Source organism: Caretta caretta, chromosome 18 (genome assembly GCF_965140235.1).
Source record: "Caretta caretta isolate rCarCar2 chromosome 18, rCarCar1.hap1, whole genome shotgun sequence".
In the NCBI taxonomy this organism is placed as follows: domain Eukaryota; kingdom Metazoa; phylum Chordata; order Testudines; family Cheloniidae; genus Caretta; species Caretta caretta.
This window is the reverse complement of record NC_134223.1, coordinates 8,858,255-8,878,854: the sequence shown is the minus strand read 5'-3', so window position 1 is coordinate 8,878,854 and position 20,600 is coordinate 8,858,255. Positions and strand designations below refer to the sequence as shown.

Here is a 20,600-nt window from a genome sequence, read left to right as displayed (position 1 = left end):
AGCAGGATTCAGTCCCGCGGGCTTTCGAAGACTTACAGCCCATTCTAATTACAGCTTCAAGTTTTATGTTTAAAACCATATACATTGGTAAAATCTTGCTCCAAATGCAGGCTTAGTAGGAAACTAAGCCTGTTTGGGGGGTGGGAAGTGGGGGGCATAGGCTGGTGCGGCTGTTGTTGACACATAGCCAGTCTTCCCTTACTCCCCTCCATGGACAGGCCATCACAGCAGTACTAATATAATAGCATATCTTTTATTCCAACGCTTTTTACAAACCTTATGCACCAATCACTTCTCCCACCGTTGGAGCACCGCAACCATTTCACAGGGCACAGCTATAGTAGCACGAGGGTTTTGTACACAGAATAAAACTAAACCTTGTCTCCAAAGGGCCGGGGCCGTCGTAGGTAGGAAAGTTGCAATTGCCCACCTTAAAGTGCAGCCAGGACACCACCTCTACTGCGACCCCAAGAGTATTTTGTGCTGCACCGTGACTTGGGGCTAACGTCACAAAGAGCAGCAACAGCAGTGCCAAAATGCAGAGCCGATGTGACTTTTTCCCCTTTCAAAGAGTTTTCCCCTAACACAAATGCCACTTATAATGAATCCCTTCCCTCCAACAGCATCCAGCATGACGACAGCTTCCCCGGCACGGTCACTTAGCCACATTTAATCTGAGGCTTTCAAAACACTTTACAAGAGTGGGGGGAGCATTTTTATCCCCCACCTTGCAAGTGGGGAAACTGAGGCAGAGAGCAGTTAATGGTCTGATTTTCAGGGGTGCAAGGCACTGGAAATGCCTACGGCCTTCACTGGCAGTTATGGGTGCTTGCAGCATCTCTTAACATGCCTGCAGCTCCACCCCATGGGCATGCTGGCAGCTGGGCATGGCTGGAACAGAGTGGCACTCTACCCCCACCCACCCTCCCTGCCATGAACCCCACCCTGGGGCTTTCAAATAGGAAGATGCAAGTGAAGCAGCCAGGGGAGAGCTGGCTGTTTGCACCTGTATTAAAGGGACAGGGTTGTTGCACCATCTTTTAAAAGCTATTGTAATTAAATGGGGCAGGGAGCAGGACATAAGCATAGTACTTCCACTTGGAAGGGGGGAGGGGATCCCCCCTTAGTCAGACTGAACGAATCAAGCCCTTGAGTACCAAACAGCAAGTTCTGCACAGCCGAGGGAGCTGGGATTCCTGATCACAGCAGCACCATCAGACTTTCCCGGCACTAGCTAACCCTGCTGCTCTCTGACCCGTGGGGGGAGTTCTTGCCTCATGAACAGAACTTCTAAAAACACAGGGGCCAGTGTCGTTCCCATCCCATCAGCCTCTGTGGCAGGATCGCAAGAGCAAAAAAAACCCATTATTTCCAAAGCCAGTTACCAGTGACCCTTTTCCTCTTTGTGGCCCGATATGCACAATATAATGCATCTTTCAGCGTCCTGGTGTACTGCTCAGACACCCACCACGCTGATGATTTCTCAAGGAAACAGTAGCATGAAAAGACTAGAGGGATTCCTCACGCCATCCATGCTGGTAGAGAGAGAGCGCGTGTGTGTGTGTTGGAGGGGCAGCGTGGGGCTGTTCAGAACCTGCCTAGGAGCAGCAAACACTGGCTGATCCTCATGCAGCTATCAGGGAGTGGCCCTTCAAACTGAAAAGCATCACACCAGCCCTGCGAGAGGGAGATGCCGGAACAGGCCTTACTTCCAGTGCGGCTCATGCAACAGCCCCAGGCTGTAGGACTGAGACCTTGGTTGTAATAGCCCATTGCCCACAAGCTCCCAGGCAACTGCCCATGTTCTAACCCACACTAGTGCCTGGCTTTGTGTGAGCATGAGACTTGGAGCGGCTTGTGATCCGGCTCAGGAACGCGAATGCGCAACAAAGGAGTCAGGCGCTGGGGAAGAGAAGAGAGGGGCAAGGGTGAGCATAGTGCCTTGATTCCAGCACGGTCATGCAGGCCGGTGTCTGAGCAGCACAGCCTTAGCTGACTGTACAGCTGCTCTTCATGGTGGTCGAAGGCAACAAAAATGATTAAGGGTATGGAACGCCTGCCATATGAGGAGAGATTAATAGGACTGGGACTTTTCAGTTTGGAAAAGAGACGACTAAGGGGGGGATCTGACTCATAGACGTTAAGATCAAAAGGGACCATTATGATCATCTATTCTGGCCTCCTGCACAGCGCGGGCCACAGAATCTCACCCACTCCTGCAATAAACCTCTCACCTATGTCTGAGCTATTGAAGTCCTCAAAGCATGGTTTCAAGACTTCAAGGTGCAGAGAATCCTCCAGCAAGTGACCCGTGCCCCATGCTACAGAGGAAAGCGAGATCTATAAAAATCATGACTGGTGTGGAGAACGTAAATAAGGAAGTGTTATTTACTCCTTCTCTTAACAGACGAACTAGGGGTCACCAAATGAAATTAATAGGCAGCAGGTTTAAAACAAAAAAAAGAAAGTATTTTTTCACACAACACACAGTCCACCTGTGGAACTCCTTGCCAGAGGATGTTGTGAAGGCCAAGACTATAACCGGGTTCAAAAAAGAGCTAGATAAGTTCATGGAGGATAGGTCCATCTATCATTATTAGCCAGCATGGACAGGGATGGTGCCCTAGCCTCTGTTTGCCAGAAGCTGGGAATAGGCAACAGGGGATGGATCACTTGATGATGACCTGTTCAATCCCTCTGGGGCACCTGGCATTGGCTACTGTTAGAAGACAGGATACTGGGCTAGATGGACCTTTGGTCTCACCCAGTCTGGCAGCTCTTATGTCTTACCAACTTCTCTCATCAGATAATGCTATGCCCGCATCACTGTAGCATCTGAGCACTTGTTCTCCTGCTAACAAAGCGCTTGGGGTCCAGTGGTGATGGCCATCAGTGGCTGCCTTTGGCTGTTCTGGACCCCTTGGCCTTCCGTGCCTGCTAAGTTTTGTTTCTCTCTCTCTCTGGCTGTAATTTTACTATGTGCTGCTTTTTAATCCAATTTTAAAATATAAGCGAGCGGAGGAGAAAGTGTTGCCGCTGTTTTCTTAGCTCAGGGACCATAAACCACTGAAAACCTGGGCAGATCACACAGGGGGCAGAACGTAAAAGTGCCCTGTGCTGCTCTCCACATCACAAAGTGGGAGGGGGATGTGGGACAGTGACAAACCAAGTAGAGAATAAGGAAAGCAACACCAGGCAGGTAAACTCGGCAATAAAGTCTGGGTTCATCATATTTAAACAATCCCAACCTGTAACCACTGAAAAATTATCAGTGATTTCCATACAAAGAAGAGACACGTTTTCCCTCCTCCCCACCATTAAGGAGACAGCGAACGTTGGGATCAGTTTCTATGTATAGGGGGAGTATATTGTGGCTTAACAATGTTTCACTTTGGCTCAGAAGGCTTGTACATGTACACATCACGCCGTCCTTGGCTTCCCCATCAAGGGTGTCACTATATTCCAGCAGGATCTGCTAAGGTGTCTGTGCATAGCCTAAGCTTGCGGGGGGAACCAAGAGCAGGCCCCTCCTAACCTCCCGCCACCCCCGTTGGGGCAGCGTGGTCAATCCATGGGCGTGTTCAGCTGGTTGATCTGCAGCTCCTGGTCCATGTGTTCTAAGTCGAAGAGGTTGACTGAGTCGGCACCCGTGGCTGGGATGGACTCCAGGTGGGGGTCTTTGCAGGCAGGCAGCAAGAGACGCTCATTCACCTGGATGACCGAATCAACTGAGTCCGTCTCGCCCTGCAGCGTGAGCACGTTCTTGAGGGACATCCCCAGCCGGGGCCCGCTGTTGGAGTTCCGCATGGAGAGGGAGATGGCGCTAGGCCGGCCTTCCCAAGAGCGCCGGCAGCAGGGCAGGTATTTAGCCATGGCTCTTTTGAAGTCCCTCATGAAGAGGGGGTAGATGATGGGGTTCATGGTGCTGTTGCAGTACCCAAGCCAGGTGAGCACGTCAAAGAAGCCGGCAGGGACGCAGTCACACACTGCCTGGGCGGGAGACAGAGCACAGATTAGAACAGGCCACACCTCCTGCCCTCTCCCAGAATCATCTGCAACGGCTCGCTTCCCACCCAGCTCTGCACAACGTAGGTCAGAGGCCAAATCCGGCCTTTCCCCTGTTCTCCAAGGAGGCAGGTCCCCATGGGGGTTAAGAGAAAAGGACCTGCATGCAATAAACACTGCAGGGTCCTGGGGCAGGTCCCATCCAGCTCAAGGGTTGGGGCAGGCAACTAAAGAAACTGCTCAGAGAATGAATACAGGGCCATTGTAGGAAGGGAAGGGAGACAAGGGGTCCAAACTCCATTTCCAGAGGGAGTTGGGTTTGGCTGCAGATGCAAGGATGATGCTGTCTGTGCCCCAGACAGGTCATATTTCAGCAGTTGGCTGCCCCTAGTACACCCTCTCCTGGTTGATGTATGAGGCAGCACAGGTTAGCAAGGAGCTCTGATCTTGCAGCAAGGTGTTGGCATAGTGGCAGATGAGCGGCTGGGAGGTGGTGGTCAGGAAAGCAATTTCCGAGGAGGGTTGGCCTGGCACCAATCAGGGGCTGGGCATGGTAAACATGGTAAAGGGCCATGAATAAAATCTCTGAATTCCTTGCTTCCTAAATCTTGGCTGTAACTCGTTGTCATTGAGACGGGGCTGAGTGTTTTACAAACATTAAAAACCACAGTCCTTGCCCCAGAGAGATTACAGTCTAAAAGTCCATCTTGGCAGGGCGGGGAAGGGCCAGCTCCCTACCATTAAATGCGGAAGATGCCCTGGCTAAGTCAACCACAGACTTTGAGCTAATCGCTATCACAGGCGCCAGTGACCAACTGTCCTTCTCAGGGACCTTCTCGGGGCTGTGAGTGGGTTTGACGTACAAGGGCAGGGCATCTCTGGCCTCTTCTGCCCAGGACTTACTTGTGTCATATTAGCAACAAAGAAGGGGAGCCAGGCCACGAAGAACATTCCCAGCAGGATGCCCAGAGTCAGGCTGGCCTTCAGCGCCTTTTTGCTGTGCTTACTGGCAAATTTCCTGTTCTCTCCCATGGCCACAGCTTGGCTCTGAGCTCCAGGGACCTGAAAAGGACAAGAAACCATGTGAGAAAAGGGGGCTGGCGAAAGAACACAGGCCGGAGGGGAGGCGCCGCTGCCTTACATATCGAGGACCTGCCGATCCAGCAGTGGTTGGTCTTACTATTCACTTGTACTGCGGGCACGCCTCGAGACCCCCGGTCAGCCACTGGGGCCCCATTGTGCTAGGCGCTGTACAGACCTAGAACAAAGCGAGGGCCCGTCCCCAAAGCGCGTGTTTTCCTTGCCAGCTACGTAAAAGGCACCCATGCCTGTGCCCCTGGGCACTGGTACAAAGCTAAGGAACGTGACCGTAAACTCCAGCGCCGGGTAAAGAGCCAAGCAGCATGTCAGCGTTCCCCAAGCTGCGGCAGCCAGGCTCTGCCGGTGCAGTTGAGGAAGCGTAGCGGGGGAAGCCGCGAGCACGTCTCAGGTCCTACAGTGAGCGGCACGGTACGAGACCCGGGAGAGCACAGACTGCTGGGCACCAGCCAGCAGGCCAGCCCCTGGGGAGCCATTACCAGCTGGCACCCCTAAGAGCAGCCCTGGGGCAGTTGGCATTTACACTGGGGATGGCTCAGGGAGAGGCTGTGCACAAAGGGGACTTAAAGCTCCCTTTGTGCCGCAGAGCTCGTGTGCGGTTCTCCAGCATTGGCCTAACTTAACAACCCTGGGGTCAGCCTCCTCTGAGCAGGGGGGAGTGACCGCACGGGGTGGTGTGGAGCGGGCTAGATCTCCATCGCTCAGCCCCAGCGGCATTTGTTACCTGCCCGTTAGCGTCTTCCCGTAAACCAGCGCCGATGACCCGTGTTAATTCCTCCCCTCGCTCTCTCGTCCACTGCCTTCAGCGCACATGCACCCCCTGAGACAAGCATCAAACTTGCTCCCTTGGGCCCACGCCGCCGGTCCCTGCACCTAGCGGAGCCAATTCTTCCTGGCCCGATGTGGTAGCATTTTACACCTGCTACGCCCAGCTGTAGATGGGGCCATAAGGAGGGATGAGACGGGGAAATCAGGCTCTAAATGCTTTTCTGGCTCCAGGAGTGCTCCAGGCCTCAAGCACCCACCCCAAAAAATAGGGACTGCTCAGCACCCACAAGCCACAGTCATAGGCAGCGCATGAGCCTGCATTTGGGGCGGCTGGGTAGGAGCATGGGAAGTAAAAAAGCACAGCTGCCCAATGGGCACCTGTACTCCTGTGATCCTTGACGGCTGGAGAGGCCCTTTGCAGCTGGCATCATTTAGAACAGCCATGAGGTTCCACTGCACTGCGCCATGGACAAATGTGGAATCTCCCCCCAGCTTTGGGGGTGGGGGGGGGAGGCACAAACAGATTCTTTATACTCACCCTCCCACATCAGCCCCAGCAGTGGACAGGGCTCACTGGGCTCAGCTGAGGCCCCCAGAGAGGAAGGGAAACGGCTATAAGTTGTCGATCTGTTACAAAGTGATGCTCAGAAGCAAAGCAGCCTCCTGGAGTGGATTGTAAACGTCAGCGTTAATAGCCCGCCAAGAATAATATGCCTGGGTGAAGAAAACAAGCAGCAACAGCTCCGTTTTTATACAGATTCTCTTGCTGGGCTTTCAAGCTCTTTCAACGTTATACAAGTGCAAACGCTGGGCAGGAAATCCACTAAACGGGAAGCCTTTCAGGCCTTCACCCTTTAAACACCAGCATGGCTGGATACACCATTAGGTGACAAGGGCTAGAAAGAAAACGAACCTTGACAAAGACATAAGTCACTTTAGCTTGCCATCAGTGGGTTGTCTGTGCCCAGATACACGTGGTCCTTGAGCCATAGATTAGTTAGTCGTGGGAAGCCAAGGAAATCCTCAGTAACTTTCCCAGCCAGAGAATGGATGTCCTAACACTACACGCCCTGGGCCAGAGTCTCCGGTGATGTAAATCAGCACAGTAGCTATACTTCTAAGTAGCTCTACTGATTTATCCCAGCTGGGGATGTGGCCCTCCATATTTTTTGCATTATCGCTTGCAAAAATTATGACAACCTGCCATCAGCCACTGTTTGCAGCATGGAGCTGTTTGTCCCACAAACACAGCACGGCTTGTGCTTGCAAGTCTGCTGCCTTTCCCAACAGCTCACTTGTTCCACAGCTGCCCCCCCCTACAGTGCCAGCGAGAAGGAGCCAGTAGCTTGTTCGAGAGAAGGAGCCGATCCCCTTTTATGGGCTGGCAGCACATCCCGCGGTGTGGTGTGCCACACAAATGATGGCACCATAAGGAAAGTGTTGTCCTGGCCCTTGACTGGGCAATGTGTGATGAGGGCGCAGTGAGCTGTGGGACAAATCCAATGGCACCCTTCTGTGGCCCTGATCCTGCAAGATGCTGAGGTGCTAATTGATCTCCACAGCTATTGGAAGTTGAGGGTCTCAGCACAGATGGTCCCAGACACAGTGGAATCAGCAGCAGTATTATAATGTGTAAATAGCACATCACATACTAAGCAGAGCACCCATGGGAGGTAGGTGGGTGTTATGACCCCCATTTTACCTCTGGGGAAACTGAGACACAAAGGCCTAGAGCCTCAAAGATATTTAGCCACCTAACGCCCATTGAAATGAACGTGAGTTAGGTCCCTAAATATCTTTGAGGCTCTGGGTCAAAGAGCTTAAGTGAATTACCCAAGCTCACACGGGTGCAGGCCAGGCTTAGCGCAGGCTCAGCTCAGACTGTGACTGAAAGTACTGACGAGCTGCATAGTGCAAGGGGCGCACAAGCTACATGAACTGAGTTGTATTGCATTGAATTTCTCGGGGATTTATGGTGCAATCAACCTTTGGGTGCCAAGTGTGAAAGGAACCACCATGATCCTTCACTGACAGCCCAGCCCTGCCCTGCAGGGGGTGCTGTGGTTAAAAAAAAGCCAATGGGGAAAGAAAAATTACTACTCGCTGAACCAGAATGGCTATATTATTTGGGGATTTTTTATTATTGCAGAAACCCAAATGCCTCAAACTACTGAAGATCGAGTGATGATAAAGCCTAGGCTCAGGGTGCATATCTAGCTATTGATTAGAACAGTAGCTTAATTACATTTTTCAAAGAAAGGGCTCAATCTACACCCCTCAGAGCCAGCTCTGTCTTCTATGCAGTCCTGCAATCTCAAATTAAATTATCCTGTCATAATTAAGTAAATTGCATCTTGCTGATCTGCCCACCCTTCGAAGAACAGGAGAGATTAACACCCTGATGGCTCTCTGCTTTGCATGTTATTTTTACCTATCATCCCAGTTAAATTCATTCAGTGGTGGAGACAAATGACAGCTGTACTATTAGAGATGTAACAAGACTCTTTTTCTTACATACCAGCTGCTACCATTCCTTGTACAGCATGATCAGGAAAGCTTAATTTTCATTCCATTGGCTTAACTGGGAGCAGGATGTTTACATTGTAAGCCCCTGATTCAACAACACACGTGAGCACATGCTGACCTTGAGCACTCGTTTAGGTCCCATTGACTTCAAAGATTTAAGCATGTGCTTTAAAAGTGCTTGGCTGCAATGAGGCCTAATACAGCTTGTATAAAGAAAAGGAGTACTTGTGGCACCTTAGAGACCAATTTATTTGAGCATAAGCTTGTATAGTCCCTGCTGTCCAGGGTGCTGAAAGCCCTTCCTTTTTATCAATGAGGGACACGGTTTCACAGACCGAAGTCCATCAGTGTGAATACGGATGTTAGTTAAAGAAACATTCTGGGTCAGATCCTCAGCAATGGATCTGACCTAGAATGTTGAAATACATTTTGTGGCAAAGTCTGATCTCTCAGAAAAGGCCTTTCAAAATTGCTCCTGTATTTTGTCTATTTATTCTCTGCTTCTCCTTCCACCTGTTAAAACACTTTATGACTTATCCACAAGTGAGTTGGCTGGGTCAGAGACTCCCAGCTCCTTACGTGAAAGAAAAAGAACAGCAAGCTAAATCAAGGTATTTAAAAGCAATTAAGTTTGTCTGCTCGCTGTAGGATACTAGGTCAATAGAGACCATTACTCGGGAATTAAATCTGTTACATTTAGTAACAAATAATTTTCTCCTGCAGAAATATATATTATATGCAAAATCAGACATCTTTCATGTGTAAATACACATCTAGCAGCTCAACCAGTGATTCCTGAAAAAGGAGTCTATACTGTCTTGCTTAATATTGGACCCTATATAGTAAAATCAGAAGACAGGTATTCAGAATAATGCAGTGTTGTAGAATTTCAAATTCTCTACCAGTTAGAATGAATTTCTTCCCATATGTATGCAGCATCTGATGCACATCTACATATATAAACCCCCACACCTCATGAGGAAGATTTGTGATGAGAAAAAGAGATAAACGAGCTTGGATATTACATGTGCGATGGCTAAGGCTAAGATTTTGTCATGGATATTATTAGTAAAAGTCACGGACAGGTCACGGGCAAAAAAGAAAAATTAATGGAAGCCATGACCTGTCTGTGACTTTTAGTAAAAATATCTGAGACAAAATGGGGATCTGCGGGTCGTCGTCCCCCCCCCCCCCCCGCCTGAAGAGGGGCAGCAGCACAGGGGCAAAGGGGCTGCCTGCAGCAGCTGGGGGCCACAGGGTACCCCTGCCACCTGCAGCTCCAAGGGTTTCAGCAGCCAGGAGCTTGGGGATTCCCCCACTGCCCATGGCATCTGGGAGCTGTGGCATGCTCCTGCCACCCACCACGGAGGGGAGCTGTGGGGTACTGCTGCCACCAGCAGCTCCAGGGACCCCATCACCCATGGCAGCTGGGAGCTCAGGGGGTTCCCCTGCCACCCCAGCTCTGGGGGCCCATGATGGCTAGTAGCACAGGGGTTCCCCCACTGTGGCCAGTATTTGCAGCATTCCCCACTGCCCATGGCATCCAGGAGCTTTGGGGTTCCCCGCTGCCTGTGGGAGTTGGAACTTGCAGGGTTCCCTGCCACCTGTGGCAGCTTGGAGCTCTGGGGGCCACCAGAGGAAGTGGGGGTAACCTGTAGCTCCCTGCCCCCCGTGGGTGGCAGAAGACCCTGCAACCCCCAACCACCGCAGGTCACAGAGGTCGCTGGAAGTCACGGACTAAATTGTAGCCTTAGTGATGGCAATAGCCATATGACAAATTGTGGAACCATGTCATAAATTGCATTTATTTCCTACTTCTGACAATTTGCACCTGCTCATTATCCATCTATATTTCTAGTCAGACTGCTTTTAACTTCCCACATCCCAAATAGCTTAAAAGAGCTACCCTTTTGGAGGAGGTGAGGAGAGCCTGATGATATGTACAACTATATAGATATTCCTTCTTTCCCCACAAATATTGCTGTGGGCTGAGTTGATAGATGGACAATATTCAGCATTGGCTCAGAGATGGATTTAAAGTCCAATGTTTCATGACACATCAGGGCTAGGGATCAGTGATTTATAGCACTGGAGAAGAATTGGAAATCCTCCATTACTGGGCCATGTTTTCCTCTCACACCAGTGTAAATTACAAGTAATTCCATTGGCTTTGGTGGAATTTCATTTGTATAAATCAAGACTGACTCAGAGGAGAATCTTGGCCCAACACATAGGAAGTAAGGCCCATATTTTAAAGGCATTTAGGTGTTGCTCATTGCAACACCTAACTGATTTAGGAGTGTAGGTCTCATCTTCAAAAGTGAGATAGACACTTAGACTCCTAAGTCCCATTACTGAAACTTCAGTTCCCAAATACCTAAGTCATTTTGAAAAGGAGACCCAGGCTCCTAAATTGCTTAGGCTTTGCAACACTGAGCAAAACCACACTTCAATACCTTTAAAAATCTGCACCCAGGTCCTTGTGCGCTCATACGGTCAGTAATTCATTCTCACTGTGAGTTCTGCTTTCATCTCGCTACACCCCCTGAATCAATACAGTTGTACATATTAGTTCATTGATTAAATGCTCTCTTTTTAAAACCAGTTGGCAGATTAAAATACACTTGCCTGGAACATTAGTAACTGTCATGACAGCTGAAAGTGACAGAGCGGGGAGATTTCTCTGGCATTGTTTTTTAAGTGCAGTGGGTGAGACTGTATTAGTCATCTCAGCCTTCAGTTCGCCAATCTGGTGAATGTATGGCTGCCCAATTCCTAGTTACAACTATTGTTGAACTCAGCTCTGAGGTTAATTAGATTTCCTGATGGAGACAAATAGAAGCTCAGTGGGCTGCACTAAAGGCTAGCTGCAGAAATCTGAGGTTTGGGGGTGTAATTTTCTCCCCTCTTCTCTAACCCTACCACTCATCCAGCTATCACAGGGCAGAACTGACCCTTGTCTACATGGCCAGTGCATGGGCTCAGCTGAGACTTAAGTGATGCATAGGCCTCATACTGCCCCTCTGCGCAGGAGAGACAAGGTAGGTGAGGGAAATGTCTTTATTGGACAAACTTCTGTTCATGGCAGGGACAAGCTTTCGGGCTGCACTGGGGTCAGTGAAATTCTACAGCGGAAGCCCTTGCAAAGGAAGTTTATTTCTCGCTAATCCCCACCCCGCCACTGTCCTGCAAAGCTCAGCACACAGCCATGGGAACATGCGCTTCGTAAAAGAAACCAAAAAATTGGTGTCAAATGCTTTGAAGCTGCTGTCAGTCCAGATGCTTTGCCCCACCTTCCCCAACCATAATTATCACTGCCACACCTCCCACACCTAGAAATTTGGGGGGAACTGGAAATTATTCCTTTCCTGAGAGTAACATCAAGCTCCGCAATTCTTAATAATGGGCATGACAGCTTCTCCTCCTCCGTACAGTTATTTCAGTGACTGCTGTTACCTTCTCCATAAGTGACTGAGCGAGAAGGAGGGAGAGCGAGAGAGCGAGCCTTTTTTTCTCCAGCAAAACTCCTGGGCTCCCCAGCGTTCATAAAGGCCAAACTGTGAAACCCCATCATGATCTAGATCACCAGACACCTGTGAGAACCAAAGTACCACGTGCCGAGCAGGGGACTGGAAGAGGGAGGGGGTCAGCACCACTGCAGGAGAGAAATAACTTCTGCTGATTTTAAGGAGATGGCGCCTAGATTCTATTCCCAGCATGCGTCTCTGAGCAAGTCACTGAACTGCTCCGGGCTTCAGTTTCCCCCATGGGGGTAAATAATATTTAACACACACCCTGGAGATGCGGGGAGTCATAATTAATCGAGTGCTGTGAAATTCTAGAAGGAAGGGTGCTCTAGGTATGCAAAATGTTGTCCCAAGTGCCTAGAGAGAGAATGGAGAGAGATTTGGGGGGGAACTGGCAGGAGCTAGACACTTTACATTAAACTACCCTCTTAAGTTTTCTCCTCCTTGTAAGAAACCTTGTCATTTCTGGGAGTCACTGGACAGACATCTTTCACCCATCATGTACTCTGACCCCCCTTGAAGGCAACAGATTAAAGAACACACTCATCTGAGAGAACCAGAACATACTGCCAAGAGAGTTAAACCAAGAAAGGCCTAAAATCATCAACACTTGACTGCTGAACTCATCCAATATGTGGCGTTATTTATGTCAAGAAGAACCATCTATTTTCAAACCCTCCTGGTCATTTTTTCCCTCCTTTTCTAGCATCTCAATTGTTTAGAAATTAATCTTGGTGTTCTTCAGATCTCTAGACATAACGATCCTACGATTGCATCTAAGAGCTTGAACCTGTGGGAATGGGCTTTCCCCCACATATGCTTCACTTAGAAAAGGATTTTTTCCATAGACACGAAAGCAATCAGGACACAAAGGAGTTCTCCACTTACACCAGTGCAAACCCAGAGTAACACCAGCGGAGTTCCCCAGTATAAAACTGATGTGAGAGGGAAATCAGGCCCCTTGCTCTGTTCCCTGGGGAGAAAAACTTTTAAACTAACAAAAACTAAAATCCACTTTTGCCAGTGGCCTGGCATCAGCGCAATCGCCAGCAGGGCTTCCCGGATATACCACGGACCAACAAAGAATTTAAACAAATGGTCTGAGCTGTGAGACTGTGGATGCAGCTAAATACTAGGCTCTCCTCAGAGTTCACAGGGCACTGTGGGGAAATAACCAAGAAATACAAACACCCGCAGATCCTGGGTCTCCTCACCCCTGCTTTGGAGTAAATCAGGTGTAACTGTGCTGTAAAACCAGGACAGTCAGGCCCATGGACTCTGGCTCTGAGTTCCATCACCTGATTTACTCCGGCTTTGCACTGTTGCCATAAGGGCAGAATCAGGCCCAGAGGGCCCAACCTGGCCAATTGCCAACTGGCTCCTGTGAGGAGGCAGGCCCCCTACAGAGTGCAGCAGACGGTGAGTGCACTCAGCCTCTCACAGGATCAGGCCCAGATAATGTAACTCCATTGCTGTCTCCAACTCAGCGCTGCTAAGAGTTTACCAAACAGACTAGGCCCCAGCTGTGAGGTTTTGCCCCATGGGATAGCCTTATTTACATTGTGCAAGTCAGGAAATTTTCCTTCAATAAGCGGATGCGTGTGGCAGACCATTCTCAGGATGGATTTTCCGTTTTGGAGGGGTTTAGTAGCTGAGGTATAAATAAAAGTCTCTGAGTCAAATCCTCAGCTGGTGTCAACAGACCATTGACGTCAGTACAGCTGGGCCTGTTTAGTCTAGCTGAGGGTCTGTCCTGCATGCCAAGAGTGACACACACACTTACTTACTTACTTTCTGGGCCTCAACTGCCCCTCTGTAAAATGCAGGTGGTAAATATTCCTTTGTGTTTCTTGTCTGTTTAGATCTTGAGCTCTTTGAGGCAGGGTCTGTCTCTCACTATGGGTATGTACAGCGCCTAGCACAATGGGGCCTCCAGCTCAGCTGGGGTCTCTAAAGGCCCAGCTCCACAAGGGGGCTTGGACATCGCAATGCTGAGCATTGTGGCCCCTAACTTTTAGGTGCCTAGGCCTTCACAGGAAAGCCTGAGTGAGGTGCCTAGGTTCCCCATGCAATGCATAGCCGCAAAAGCCAGCACCCTAGGCTGTGTGCTTCAAGGCTATGGGGAGAGGTTGGGGGATGGAGGGCTGAGGGAAGAGGTGGGGGATGGAGAGGTGGGAAGGGACAGGGACTCTCACCTCAGCCCTGGGCTGGGAAAAAAATCCTGAGATTTGAGCGTTCTATTGGCCTGCTAAACCCAGGGTTGTGAGTTCAATCCTTGAGGGGGCCATTTAGGGATCTGGGGCAAAAATTGGGGATTGGTCCTGCTTTGAGCAGGGGGTTGGACTAGATGACCTCCTGAGGTCCCTTCCAACCCTGATATTCTATGATTCTATGATTTCCCTTAGAAATCACATCTTTGGCAATAAATTCACACAAGTTGGCATGTCTGTCCTAGCTCAGCAGCCCCTTCTGCCCACCCCGCTCCCCCATGCACCCTGAGGGAGCTGGAGCTTGGGTTTCTTTCCTTCAGGAGTGCACGGGCAGAGAGACTCACAAGACACAGCCCCCGGGACACTTGGCCCACCCCCAGCTTCCTCTCACGCTCTCATAAGCCACCTCAGCCACCTGTTTGGAGCCAGGCCTCTCCCCTGTTGTTCGCGGTGGCTTTGGGCATCTCTCCTTTGCCTCTTGTGACCCTTTCCTCTACCCCACCCCACCCCAGCTTTACGGTGCCGCTCCATCCCCTCCTCTGGGCCATTAGCCTCGCCCCATGCTGTGCCAGCACCCTTCTGACATTAGGGCCAACTTCTCACAGCTCCTCCGCCCCCTCCCATTGACGCCCGACTCTCCCCTCCCGCCTCGCTCCACCTGTTCTGATTCGCAGAAGTGCCATCCTGTTTGGAGGCTTCCCTTTCCGACACGCCTTCGCCCCCTGAGCCGCAGACGCCGATCGAGCCTGGGAGCCAGGTGTCTCACTGCGCAGAGCCTGTCCCTGAGCCTTGGCAACATATTGACCCTTTGCCCCTTGTCAGGTGTGGTGGAGGAGGTTGCACCTGCCAGCTCCAATGCTCAGAGTGTTGTGACGATGTTCATGCGGGTGCACAGGACAAGCCCACGCTTAGTGCCACAGTCTGGGACCAATCCCGCAAGGTGCCTAGCTGTTTCTGCCCAGGGTTATGCCCCATCAGTGCCCACTGTAGACAGTGGGAATGGAAGGCGCTCAGCACCTTGCTGGAGCAGGCTCTGTTCACCACATTTTTAGCTTAAATGCTTATTCTAAGCTCCATCCGGGAGTACTTCTGAGTTTGCCCGTCTGGAGCGAGAAACACTGGAGAAGATGAGTCACTTGGCCTTCCAGCTTGCTGTTCTGCGGGGCCCTTTGCTGCAAGGGCTATTGATGCAATAACAAGGGGGGGCTCTTGGGTGAAGCCCAGGAGCATGCAGGAGAAGGCAATGCAAAAGGTATTGGAATGATAATAGTGAGCGATCCTTAAGAATGAGCATGCACAGTATAGCCCCCTCTGGCTGAGGATCAGAATCATGTAATCACAGCCCCTGGGGGTTTGCCTACCCTGGAATCAAAAACCCACGGCTGGCCTGTGCCAGCTGACTCGGGCTCAGGGGCTGTGTAGATGTACGGGCTCAAGCTGCAGCCCAGGCTCTAGGACCCTGCAAGTTGAGAGGGAGGGTCCCACCCTCCACCCTCCACCCTTAGCCTGAGCCCAGGAGCTCAGCTGGCACGGGTATCTCATGGCAGTGTAGACGTACGGTGAGAGGCAGGTAAGTGTCATCACCCTCCTTCTACCGCTAGGGAAATTGGAGATGCCGAAAGGGGAAGTGATTTGCCCCCAGGACACGCAGTGGCAGAGCAAGGAACAGAACCCAGGTCTCCCGAATCTGCCCCATAGAAATCCATAACGACTGGCAGTTCAGCCCTCCAATGGCTCTAGTGCAGCAGAGGCCCCCACATGTTCCCGGTGCAGCCAGGTTTGTCTAGCTGAGTAAGATGGTCCAGGCCAAGCTGGGTTCAGTTAACCTCACCCACCGTTCCTAATCCAGACAAAGCCTAACACGCTTTAGAAGAATGACCAGAAGGAGAGCCCCCCGGGCCTGTGGGAGCACCTTTCCCCCCTCACACTCACTGCTTCCTCCCTTGGCATCATGCTGCAAGGCTCCCTGAGGCCAGCCCGGACAGTCCCTTCCCGCTCTCTCCCCATTTACTGCCCAGGCCTCGTTAATCGGTGGCGTTCCTCGCTGTGGGGAAGCGGCTTCCCAAAGGCCTGGAGGCTGCTGACCCAGGTCAATGGCACTTTGCTGCAACCTAGGCCCCCAATCCAGCTGCCACTGAAGTCAGCAGGGGACTTCCCCACTGCTGGATCAAGCTCCTATTTAACAAGCGATCATAGAAACCACCGGAGAGGAAAGGATGGGGGCAGAGATCTCTTGGGAGGATACTGAATATTAAGCCCCACTGAAGAGCTGTGGGGAAGGGGGGTGGGAATTTTAGTCAGCTTCTCCACTCCCCAATTAAACCCCTTCTCAAAATGGCTTTAACTTGTCTCCATTCCCCGAACCACCTCTTTTCATTCCTCTTGTAAATTATCATCACGTCAGCTTTAACTTTCCAAGCTACAAACAAAGGAACTTTTCCAAGGTGGGGGAATGGGAGAGAGGGAAGAATCCAGCTGATCTTGCCTGTAACTGTTTTGTATGATCCTTTCTAATCCTTCCACCTTGCGAGGGCAGGGGGCTGTTGGGGAGGGATTGGAAAGCACCAGGAAGGGACCGGGTGGGGGGAGGGAGGGTCAATCCTCAGACTCCCTCTGCTGCATAAATTGCTTGACTCTCACCCCCATTCGTCCCCCGGCCCTTTTGCACCTCAACCCAAGGCTGCAGCATCCCCAATGACTTTCTCTGCCTGCAAAATTCCACCCCTTTAATGGCTTTAAAAGCCACAGAGCTCAAGCTCCGGTGGTCACCACCACAGCTGGTTTCATAGGCGGGGTATGATTTTTTTTCCCTCGCCTTCCAAGGAGAGGGCAGGGAGGGTGAAACCCACCGGCCTGGCTGTGGGATCAGCAGGCATGAAGCAGCCAGCCCCTCCTGCACGCACCCAGGGCAAAGCCCCACCAGCCGTCAAACCTCGTTACCTGTTGCAGGGGTTCATCGGAGGTGCTGGCCATGTGGGTGGTGAGCGATGCCACCTGCACGGCTTGCTTCCTGGCGGCCAGGAGGATTCGGCAGTAGGTGAAGGAGATAGCCATGGATGGGAGGAAGAAGGTCAGGCCGGAGGCTATCAGGGCATAGGGCAGACTGACCAGGAGCCTGCACTGGTCCTCTTCCACGTGGGAGGTGCTGTTGAGGGGCCTGATCTCAAACTCCAGCTTGTGCCACCCCATTTTGATGGGCAGAAAGGAGGCCAGGGCGGCCAAGGTCCAGGTGGCGAAGATAAGCCACAGGGCCCTGCAGGAGGTCACCCGGAGCTTGTACTTGAGCGGGGAAGTGATGAGCAGGTACCTGTCCAGGCTGATGACGCCGAGGTTGAGGATGGAAGCGCTGCAGCACATGACGTCGAAGGCGTACCAGAGGGAGCAGAACTCGCCCTCCAGCACCCACCGGCCATAGAGCTGGTTCAGCATGGCTGGTGGCATGACCACCAGGCCCACCATCAGGTCGGACATGAAGAGGGACACCAGGAAGTAGTTGGAGGTGTTGCGCAGGGAGTGCTGCGTGAAGATCAGCAGGATGAGCAGGAAGTTCCCCAGGGTGGTCAGCAGGATGATGAAGCAGAGGAAGGCGGCCACCCAGCTGCTCCCCCCAGCCAGGGACCTCTCCCCAATCACACTGGCATTAGGGCTCCCAAAATCTTCTGCCATTGAGGAGCTGGAGGGGAGGAGGGGCTGGAGGTGGAGGTGCGGAGGAGGGCAGCTAGCAATTCCCCTGGACAGCTCAGCACAGAGCAGAGACCAGGACTAGGTGATCATTGCCATGGGCCAGCTTTTAAAGGGAAGACGTGTGATCCAGATCTCTCTTCCTCCAGCCCTCTCTCTCCCCCTCTTCTCCTCCTCTCTCTTCACTGGCAACCAGGGCAGAATGACATGATCAGGAGCCGATCAGCAGAAGAAAGGTTCCCCCACCCCATCCGAGGCATTTCCTAGTGACTGCAAATGCCACTTAGACGCCTGCTTGGCCACCTCTGGGTAGAGACTGGTGCGGGGAGCAGATGCCCCTGAGTTCCTAGCTCGGCTTTACTTTCTCCCTCCTCCTTGCCTTACCTGTAGGGCTCCTTCTTCTGGGGGCCGCAAGCCTTTTCTTTTCAGCTGCTGTGTGTCCGATCACGGCTGCTGCTGCAGGCAGAGCAGGCAAGAGGCAGAATAAACCCTGATGCAAGGGAAGCGAGAGGCTCCTACAGAGTCTCGCTTGTGGGAGAAAGCTGCAATGGGCAGTTGTGTGCGAAGGTAGCACAGAGGTGTCACCCCTTGGCCAGAGGTGGGTGTGTGCGTGAGCATCCTCCTTCCCCTTGAGCATCCTCCTTCCCTCTTATTCTTGCTAAAGGAAACAGGGATCTAGTCTAAATCCTATAGAGTAGCAATTGGAGAGCTTTCTTTTCTGTCCTTAAAGAGACAGCAAACACTATCTTCCCCAAACTCAGCTGCTTGGATTAAAGAGAAAGATCCAGCACGCTGTGTGGATCAGCAAGGATTTAATCACAGTCACTGAGCCCGATGGATGGTTTAATCCGGCAGTATGCAACACAAAAACACACTATGATCTCAGCAAAACAGCCAGCAAGGGGTCAGGCTGTTCCCACAGGGGGACTTTCTGGGATCCCCCTCACTGCCTAGGCATTAAAGGCATGATCCAAAACCCACTGCCATCAATGAGCATCTTCGGTGGCTTGGGCCCAGGTACTATGTCCCTCACCGTGGCATCGGAGCACGAGAAATATCAGCTATCGGGAAAATCGTCATAGGCAGGAGGTCCGTTCGGAGCAGCAACCCAAGGGAAATGGAAGAAGCCGGGTTGCTTGGGTCACTTGAAAACTAGACACCACGCTGGGTGACCTGTCTGCATGGGAAGGGACATGAGCGATGGGGCCAACTGTTCTCACTTACAAACCAAGGCGACAAGGGAGAGAAAAGCTCTTTGGGGCCTTTTGGAAACGTCAGCTTTGTTTTGTCTTTTAACCATTTCTTTCTTATTTTCCTCCCCCTCTAAGTCCTCTGCTATTGGACTGGTGCACGGGCCAAGGCCTCTGCTAGTGTAAATCAGATATTACTCCACTGAAGCCAGTTGACACCCGCTGAGGAGCTAGCCCTGGGTGATGACGGGAGCCTGCATTTACAGGTGGGTGCAACACAAAAATTAGTCTCCAAAGGACAGCTAGGTGGCCTGGCGGAGTCACCCGAATCTCTGTTTCCTTTGCCTCGTCACAACCCCGCTACCAACTGCATGTGTCAGCCAAGTCTACAGCTCCTGTTCCCCACTCCCCTACCTCCTGCCCAGTACCACACTCACCTGGTGTGCCTTGGTTTTAATCCAGCCCCAAACCTACAACGGATAGTTCCTAGCCAAGGCCTCTGCTACATGCCTGGGGAGCCCCAGGGACATCAACAGGACCCATTGTGGGTGCAGTGACATGCCAGATCATTATCAATTGCAGGGTCAGAGCCTGAGTTTTTCGACTCTTTGGGGCTGGGGCTGTCTTAGGACTATTTTCATACATCATTCCCATGATCCCAGAGGGTTTGCAAACAGAGCTAAGGAGCCACAAAGCTATCTTGTTAGCCACCTTCAAATCCCTCCACCAAATTCCCCTTTGCTGTCATGCCTACTAAATCCTGACTACAGGCTGCTGGTGTACTGAGACCACAGCCTAGCACGCTGACCAGTATTCACACAGTCATAGAACTGTAGGGCAGGAAGAGACCTCAAGAGGTCATCTAGGCCAATGGTTCTCAATCGGGGGTAGGTGTAACCCGGGGGGTACTCAGAGGTCTTCCAGGGGGCACATCAGCTCATCTAGATCAGTGTTTCTCAACACGATTGCAGCCCCCAGGAGGGTTACAGGACAGGTTTGGGGGTGGGGGTCACAAGTGCAGGGCCGGCATTAGGGGGTGGCAAGCAGGGCAATTGCCTGGGGTTGCACCCCACAGGGGGCCCCGCAAAGCTAAGTTACATGCTTCAGCCCCGCTGCCTGCAGCTCGGGCGAAACACCAGGCTCACAAGTGACAAACAGGCTCAAGTGTCACGCTGACAGGTAGGTACAATCTTTGATTTCCAGTCCATTTATTGTATACGTATATGGTAAAAATGAGAAAGTCAGCAAAATAATAGGTTTCAGAGTAGCAGCCCGTGTTAGTCTTGCGACACTTTTGTATTTTGATCTCTGACTTTGTAAGCAAGTCGTTTTTAAGTGAGGTGAACCGTGGGGGTATGCAAGACAAAGCAGACTCCTGGAGGGGTACAGCGGTCTTGAAAGGTTGAGAACCACTGATCTAGTACAGCCTCCCCTACCCCCATACTAAGGCAGGACAAAGTACACCTAGATCATCACTGACAGGGTATGTCCAACCCGTCCTTAAAAACTTCCAATGGTGGGGATTCCTCAACCTCCCTAGATAACTTCACTAGATGCTTCACGATACTTAGAATCAGCGAGTCTTTCCTAATATC

At 51.4% G+C, this 20,600-nt stretch overlaps 1 protein-coding gene across 1 annotated transcript; it reads right to left on the bottom strand.

Annotated features, from left to right (window-relative positions):
* Positions 1 to 912: 912 nt before the first annotated feature.
* HTR6 (5-hydroxytryptamine receptor 6) lies at positions 913 to 18,529 on the bottom strand. Its single transcript, XM_048825345.2, has 3 exons — positions 17,075 to 18,529; positions 4,909 to 5,067; positions 913 to 3,990 (listed from the first exon to the last, which is right to left on the bottom strand). The coding sequence occupies exons 1-3, from the start codon at positions 17,798 to 17,800 to the stop codon at positions 3,565 to 3,567; spliced, it is 1,311 nt and encodes a 436-aa protein (XP_048681302.1). The 5' UTR covers positions 17,801 to 18,529; the 3' UTR covers positions 913 to 3,564.
* Positions 18,530 to 20,600: the final 2,071 nt, after the last annotated feature.

Coding starts and splice junctions, on each gene's coding strand:
- HTR6 (XM_048825345.2), bottom strand. CDS start 17,800: ATGGCAGAAGATTTTGGGAGCCCTAATGCCAGTGTGATTGGGGAGAGG. Junction 5,068..17,074: donor CCGATGAACCCCTGCAACAG/GTAACGAGGTTT, acceptor TGTCCTTTTCAG/GTCCCTGGAGCTCAGAGCCA. Junction 3,991..4,908: donor TTGTTGCTAATATGACACAA/GTAAGTCCTGGG, acceptor TCTCCCGCCCAG/GCAGTGTGTGACTGCGTCCC.